The following is an 8458-nucleotide window of genomic DNA, read 5'->3' as shown; positions in this document are numbered from 1 at the left end:
ATTCCTTGATATGAGTTACATAAATATTAGTAATATTTGAACTATATTTTATGACTGTAAAAATTTGAAGAACAATATTTATAAAATTAAAAAAATATTTTTAGTGAACAAGGTTTATTTTTGCATTTTTGTTTTAAAAAAACCTTGATAACTATTGAACTCACTGACTTTGATCCTATAAATCTCAAAGTTGTTATGAATTTTATTCGACTATTAGAAGTGTCTGATAGCAAAAATATAAGTGTACAAATTAGAAACAACTTGCAATAAACATTAGTTTACTTATAAACTAATTCATAAAGTACTGTTTTTATCAAAATAATTTTGCTGCAATATACCATAATAGTAAACATTTTTATATTTTAAAAAGTGTTATTAATGTATAATTATCAAACACTTGCTAGAATGTTTTTCTAAATATTATAAAATTTATTATTTGTATGTTCTATTTTCTAAAACCAAAATGTGTGCATAAATATCTGCTTGTAGTAGTCAACAAAAAACATGTTTTTAGCCTAACTTAGTTTTGCAATAAAATATATTTTCTCAGACTTTAAATAAAATCAATATGAGCAAGTTGGTGGCAAAACTTTCAGCACAGGTTCCAGTATTGATGGAGGCAGCAAAACCTCAATTGAGCAAGTTCATGTATTACGCAAAAGTAGAACTTCGCCCACCCACCCCTGTTGAAGTTGGACAGGCCATCCCTCTTCTTACTAAAGGTATTTATTTGCTAAATTTTTACAAAATTATTGAATTAGAATATCTCTTAAGTTATTGAGTTATCATAAATGTTACTCAGCTACACTAGTTTGAACATTTTGTTTGCTTTATTTTTAAACATATAAAAGTTTTGTATTTATAGATTTTTTTGTTTATAAATTTAAGTTTGCTATTCTTTTCACTAAAGGTTGGCATACTCTGAAGTTATTTATACTAAAATACTTTATAAGATATTAAAATAAATAAATATTTTTTTAATTTAAATAAAATAATATACTTTTCATAAAAGTTTTACTGTAAAGTTTTAGATAAAATAGAAGCAGTAGAAACTTTTCATTGACAATTTTCTTTGAATTAAAAACAATTCACTAAAATTCTATCTTTGTTCATTTTGTCTTGAATTTTTAAGTCATACTTCATTATATTATTCTACCATTACAAGAAAAAAATATATCTTAATAATCTTAAGTAAAAGATAAACATTTAAGACCAGCAGTAAAAAATATAGCACTTTTACTCAAAACTAAGTTAAATACTACAATTTTTTTTTTTTCTTGAGTTAAGTTTAAACTAAGAAAGTTCAAGAGCAAATCCTAGAAAATTGTTTTGATTTTTTAAATTTTAATTATTTCTTTCGATCATTATGAATGTTTAATATTACGTCTCCTATTCTTATATACAAATCTATTAATGGTAGAATTACATGCTTGCTAAGTTTAAAGTAAGTGCAACTTGTAAAAAATATCTACCCACCAATAGCGTTGTTTTCTTAATAATTTACTTTTTATTTTAATAATTTAATTTACTTGTATTTTTGTATTTATCCCTTACAAAAAAGTTTTATTGTTATTAGTTTGTATTGAGAATATTTATTACTTTGAAAAATCTCTATTAATATTTTGTTTCCTAGATTGTTAAATTAGTTCGTGATTAGCTTAAAAAGTTAAAACTAGACGTATTAAAATCTTACTAAATTTTTCTTACACAAAGCTTATACTTAGGTTATTTAGGCTTGGCTCTTTAAGATATACCAATAAGAAGTTACAAAAATTTAAATTACAAACATTCTTATTGATCTTTTAAATTTTAAAATGTATTTAAAAAAGTTCTTATTAATAATCTAATAAAAACTATTATGAGTAAAAAACTCTGCTATACTGAACTTGACTTTTATCTCCACTGAAATTTAGCTAATATTATTAATACTCTTTGAAAAAAAGTAAAAAGAAAGTAAAAATTGATTGTTTTTATAGTATAAATTCATAACTGTGTTTAAAACTTTTCAACTTTTATCATCTGATTATTTAATGATGTCAACGAGTATTTAATATTTAAAAAAGTTGAATTAGAGCTTGTATCAATAAAAGTTTAAAAACTTTCAATTTTATATCATTTTAGTTGCTTTTTTCTAACAAATTAATTTATAGTTTAGAAAAACTTTAATGGTTTAATTGTTACAGGAATCAGTAATTTGATTCAATAAAAGTTATGGTTTACTTTGTAATAAAATTGTTTGTTTAATTTCACTGGTTATTAAGTATATTAAAAAATACCATTTCTATAATCATTTCTAATTATATCAGTTTCATATAAGAAAAAGTAAAATAATTAAAAAATAAATAATCTACTAATCGATAATTACCATGCACATTAAAATACAGTTTTTTGTAAACAACTAAATTTTAAACAGGAATAAGCAATGTAACTTCAAATCAACAAAAAAGAAAATAAATAAAATACACTTATTTATAAACAAATCATTTTAACACAGGAATTTCAAACGTGACTTCAATGCAGTTCACACAGCTTCCAGTGAAACAAGCGCTTTTGAACGCCATGGTCTTCACTGAAGTTTGCTGCTGGTTCTTTGTTGGTGAGGTCATTGGAAGGGGCAGCCTTGTCGGATATGACGTTTAATTGTTTAGATAATTCTTTCTTCTGTTTAATGTTATGTAGTAAAAAGTTTTTAAGTTTTTATATAAAGTTTTTAAGTCTTGTTAATATTCATGCATATTATCAATAACAAATAAGCTTCAAATTTATTATCAAGTTTCAAAACATCTCTAAAATAAGAGTTTCAACATTTTTAGTGTATAAAGTGTTATAAATAAAACATTATGTATTCAAACTTTTTATGGCGGTTGTTTTATGTATGGTGCTAATAAAAAAGTACAAGCTTTTTTGATAAGTAATAACGTAGTTAAAAAAAGTAAGTTTACTTACCGTTTTGTATCTGTTTATCAGTGAGAATGAGTTATAGTATTGCGTTTTGTCTCAACTTAAAAAAACTTCACTTACAAATGTTTTATAATATTGCTGTTTAATGGCAGACAAAAAAAGTTATTAAATCTAAAATGTGACATAAGATAGAAGTATTAGCTGTTTTAAAAGTATTTCTGCCAATTATTGACTTAATATTTGCTTTCCTTAAAGGTACATATTTTTTAGTTTTCTTTTAGCAAAAAAAAAAGTTTTTTATTTAAAGTTTGATGTACTTAATTAGTTTCTCTATTATATAAGTATGTCAACTAAAGTTTTTATAAAAAATGCATTCTTCGAGTCTGTAGCTTTTTTTTTTGGCAATTACAAAACAGCTTTTGAAAATTTTTAGCTGACTTAAAAAAAAATTAATGGTACAACTTTTCAATTTTTTGAAAAAAATCCCAATGCAAACTGTATGGGACTTAAAAAGTGTGACCTTAAAGTTTTTAGCTGGAAGTTATTTTACATGTGGAAATTATTACAAAAACACATTGTGAAAAATTTAAAACTATTTAAAGATTTTCTTGATTTTATAGTATTTTTGTTACTTATTGTAAACTATCTTTTTTTTTTTAATCAAGAAATGTGTTTATTAAACTTTTTTTCATAACTTAAGTTGTCCACAATGTGCTTCTGTGATATTTGCCAGTAATATGTAAATTTATTACCAGCTAAAAACTTTTGCTGTCGCATTTTGTGGTCCCATGCACTTTGCATAGGGATTGTTTTTATAAAATTGAAAATTTCTACCATGAAAAACTAAAAAGTCAGCTAAAATTTTTCTAAAGTTTTTTTGATATAATTTGTTGCTGTTATATTTGCCACATGTAAAAATGTTTTTAGCTGAAAACTCAAATATTGCTTTTTTGTAAGCACCCTAATATACATTAAGACTGTTGTATCTTTTTAATTATAGTATATTTTGAAATCAAGTTTATCAACTTAAGTTGACTTACATTTGTTTTCTTTGAGTATATCATTAAATTTTAAGGCTATAATATTTTTTTACTCAGCTAAGAACATTTTTTAACTTTTATTGAAGAAACTAACATTTTGACCTGAGGTTACCATAACTAAAATAACGATAACGTGTTTTTAAAGTTATTTATAACCTTGGTCATACGTTGCACCAACCATTATTATTTTTTGCCTAAAACCTCCTGAAGGTGTGAATAATACCAATCAAATTTAATTAAACAGTAAACTTACTAATATTAAAAACATTAAGTTGCTTCTTTTTATTAGCAAAATGTTAAGAAATTTTTTGCTTAAACCGTATTCATAAGACAAAATTTATTCAAGAACTTTTTTTTACATTCATGAGTTGTTAATCAAGTTTTCTTATGTCGCATTAATATTAAATCTTATGATTAAGCAAGACATTTGGATGCTATTTTATGTAGCATTTGAAAAGAGTTCACAAGCAGAATTATTACGAAGCTTTGGGTGAACTAATAAACTTAATCTAACCTAGACAGCATTGTTGTAAAGTAAAATAATTAAACTGCTACCATCTAAAAAATGGTGTTAAACTTATAATAATAAAACTTGAGATGTTTTATTAATATAATTTCGAATATTTCTAATTCAGTGGAAACTTTATTATTTACCTTGTAAAATATACATAAATGACTTTTGTAATTCATTGGCTAAAAATTTCCAAACTGCGGCTGGCAATGTACTTTCAGTCATAAGTTGCAATTTATCAAATACGAAAATTAGTATCTCATTTTGAAACAACGATCTAAATCCATAAAGGCATAAATAAAAGGCACTGTTCGGGTGGATCCAGTAGGCCATATACAGGGTTGCCAAATGGTTTTGGCAACCTTCCTCCAGGTTTTAAGTATTTCCTCTAGGTTATTAAAAGAACACATTTTTGGGGTCTAATTTTTTATAAAAGTTAATAAACTGTGTTATATAGTGTGAAAGTATTGTAAAGTTACTTTAAATTTGTATTTTTAATAAATTATTTTTTGATGATGACAACTTTATCTATACTGCAGATTTTTTATGTCAAATCTAAAATTTACTATTTAACATGTTGAAATTTCTGTTTTTTTTAGTGATTTTTGTTCAAAATTCCAGGTTTTTTGGGCAACCCTGCATACATTTTAAATCATTGAAAAACGTGTTTGTTGTAATAATTTTAGCTCTGTACTCAATGATTAGTGACTGATTGGCATTTTTATAACATTTTCGGTCATAAATGAGATTTTCAAATGATTAATGCAACTATTCATCAAGCCCGCGGAAATTTCTATTCGGGACTTGTAAGCTGCTGACCGCTATATTAAAAATAGGTCACTGATGTTTTTCGGAGTACAGTTGAGAACTTCGGGGCTAACCTTGAGTGCAAAAAATGTATACGGTGAGGTGAAGTATTTTGTACGAATTTCTATCAGGTCTTGAAAAGCTTAAATCCAGATCACTTAATATTATTGATACATGTTGAGCTAAAATTAAATGCATTTTTGTTATATTTTACTCCTTTTTGGAATGTATTTAACAAATTTACCCCAAATATACAAAATATTGTTTAAGTAAATAAATGTATTTTTAGCTTGTTCAATAAAAAAATGTTAAATATAATGGGTTTATTTACCTTTAAAATGTTACAGTTAAATACTAATTTATAAAGATTTTCAAACAATTTGTAATAAATAAATTTACCTCTAAAAGAAGCAAATTTACCATAGATTAAGTATCGCTCTAAATGAGGTTGAAATTTGTAACAACTTTTAGAAAAATTACAAAACTTCAATTAAATAAGCTCTTTACAGTCAAGTAAATTGAGCAATCTTTTTTGGTTAAGACAAATAACTATGGTGTAAATAAATTAAAATGTGATATTTTAAGTACAGCACATTAATAAATCTATCCAAATAAAGTATTTAAATCAATTATGCTGTAAAAACAGCTCAGAGTTATTATATCTGTGATATTTAAGCATCTTTTGCACATTTAGCTCATTAACAGCGTTTCTCAAGTATATTTTCTAGGTTTTAAAATTACAAGCTCCTAATCCTTTTGCGCATGTAAATAAATTTAATACTTAACTGTTTTAAATAGTATATGTACATCTCAAAAAGATATCTTAATGATGTAACAAATGTTTTATATATTTAACTTCAAATACTAAACTAACACTTTATAACTTCAAATATTACAAAAAATCTATATCATAGATTTCTTGTATCTCATCTAATTTCGTTATTTATATTTAAGAATTCTAGGTATACTTTTTGACTTTAATTATATTATAGGTTTCTTTGACACTCTGCACCAATTAAAATAGTTGCCTACCCCACCTTTCGGCTACTTTTAACACATCGGTTGTAGTAATATTGCTTGAAATCTGAGCAGCATTAAATATTTGCTTAATAAAACGTAATGTAGAGCGAAAATTGGACAAATTTAACAGCATTAACTGTAACATTTTAAGGTGAAAAATATTTAATCTTTGTAAGTAAAATAATTTTTACCTAAACAAATTCCTACTTGGACCAAATATGTATAACAGGCAGTATACAACCTTACAAAAAATTTAAGGTGAAGTATTAAAAAACTAGTTAAATGCTATTATTACCTTTTTAAACTTTTACTTGTGCTTTATATGATGCTGTTATTAACTCGCAAATATTCTTTACAATATATCGCTTGCATTAAAAATCCTTTAAAATTAACAAAAGAGCAATTAAATTGGTTGCAAAGTTAGATAAATGTTACAGGAGACTCAGAGAGAATATAACACTTATGCTACCATAAAGAGCCTACTTATACCTGTGAGGAGTATAAGCTCGTTCACAAATGAGGGGTTAGTAAGTGTCATTTCATATTTAAAATAAAAATAACACTGGGTTGATTTGTCATTCGTGCTTTAATGAATACCAATGCAGGGAAGTTTATTTGATGATAAAAACCAAACAATGACATTCTTTTGAGAGTACTTGGGTAAAAGATAAGAGGTAGGGGTTAAGAGAAATTTCGAAAGAAATATTAGCACATGAGTAAACGAAAATACTTTGTTGAAGCGAAATTCATTAAACAAAGGAATAATTTCTAACTTACTGCTTACAAATTTGGGTTAGATACTAACGATATACTGTAAAGAAAAGAGTTGCGATTTATTTCGTATAACTTTGATTTAATGGTGATTTTATGATTCGTAAAGGATTAAATATTAAAACTTATTTCGAATTAAGGATAGAAACTTAAATCACTTGGCAATTCCAACTTAAAATTGGCTGCTAAAAATTACCAGTACTGGAGCAGTACTGGTAATAAGCACTGTGTTAAGTGTTAAAAAATCTCTGGCAATAGGATTAACATAACTATTATAACAGATTTTAATTTTACTACCGAGATTTTTTTAACATTAAACACAGTGCTTTTTACCAAGTCTGCCTACAAGTTACTAACTCTTAACACTGACTATAGTTAATTAGATTAATTATATAAAACAAATTCAGGCGGATAAACAAAACAAGAAGAGCGAACACAAAACAAAAAATGATTGATAAAAGTTGTTATTTACAGCAAGAAGCTAGACACTTTTAATGAATTTTTTAATTTTTAAATATATTAAAAATTAACGTCAGAATATATCTATTAAAATAAAAACTTTTATAAGGTAGAATTAGACATTTAATATTTATAAAACTTAAAATTATATAAAAAAAAGTAATAAACTACAATTAACTGTATTATAAAAAGAGTAGAAAAAATAAGGAATTTTAAATTTCAACTTTTTAATTGAATGAAATTTTATAAATTAGAAATTGGAGCAAATCCGTCTACAAATAAAGGTATTTTACTATATACTATATTCTAATTGTAAAAATAAATATTAGTTTCTTAAGTTCAGCAAAAAAAATACATGGAATTGAGTTTAAGTTTAATAAATTATATTTATTTATTTTGAATTACTTTATTCACGTCTCTTTCAAAGAAACTTATATTTATAATTTATTTCATTTAGACTTTTTTTTTAATCTTTTTGTGGATCATTATTTATAATAGAATAATAATATTAGAATTAATCTGGATAATATATTTATTATGGATAATATTACAATTAATAATTTTATATTAATTTTGTTTGTTATGATTATCAATACTACTCAGTTTTAGCTTAATTTTAGTAAGGTTAATTAATATAATCTATTTTGGATGGCAGATTGCAAATATTAATTTATTTTTATACACTTAATTTTAGAATATTTAAAAATGACAAGTTTAGATAACTTTCAAGTTTCAGTTATGTTGAAAACATCTAAAATATTGTACAAAGAAACGTTTAATATTTTAAGACGAATGTTGTCTACCTTGTTTTTACAAGTTTATCATAAAACATAAGAGGCATACCTTAAAAACTTTATCACTAATATACTGGAAGTGTTTCTAGATATTATGTATGAAAAGCAATCTAAATCATATATCTACACATTAAGACTTGTATAAAAAAGTATGA

The 8458-nt window shown here is 24.4% G+C and overlaps 1 protein-coding gene across 1 annotated transcript; it reads left to right on the top strand.

Annotated features, from left to right (window-relative positions):
* The first annotated feature begins 554 nt into the window (after positions 1-554).
* LOC145837025 (ATP synthase F(0) complex subunit g, mitochondrial-like) lies at positions 555-2655 on the top strand. Its single transcript, XM_082944792.1, has 2 exons — positions 555-722; positions 2495-2655. Exons 1-2 carry the CDS (start codon positions 569-571, stop codon positions 2638-2640), a joined length of 300 nt encoding a protein of 99 aa, XP_082800918.1. The 5' UTR covers positions 555-568; the 3' UTR covers positions 2641-2655.
* Positions 2656-8458: the final 5803 nt, after the last annotated feature.

This window comes from Thalia democratica, chromosome 5 (assembly GCF_965202585.1).
Source record: "Thalia democratica chromosome 5, ktThaDemo2.hap1.1, whole genome shotgun sequence".
NCBI classification, from domain to species: domain Eukaryota; kingdom Metazoa; phylum Chordata; class Thaliacea; order Salpida; family Salpidae; genus Thalia; species Thalia democratica.
Note: the sequence above shows the minus strand (reverse complement) of the source record. Positions and strands in the feature narration are given on the sequence as shown.

What these genes read in the sequence shown, in the direction of transcription:
- LOC145837025 (XM_082944792.1), top strand. Translation starts at nt 569, where the DNA reads ATGAGCAAGTTGGTGGCAAAACTTTCAGCACAGGTTCCAGTATTGATG. An exon ending in CATCCCTCTTCTTACTAAAG is followed by an intron (nt 723 to 2,494) that starts GTATTTATTTGC and finishes ATTTTAACACAG; the next exon opens with GAATTTCAAACGTGACTTCA.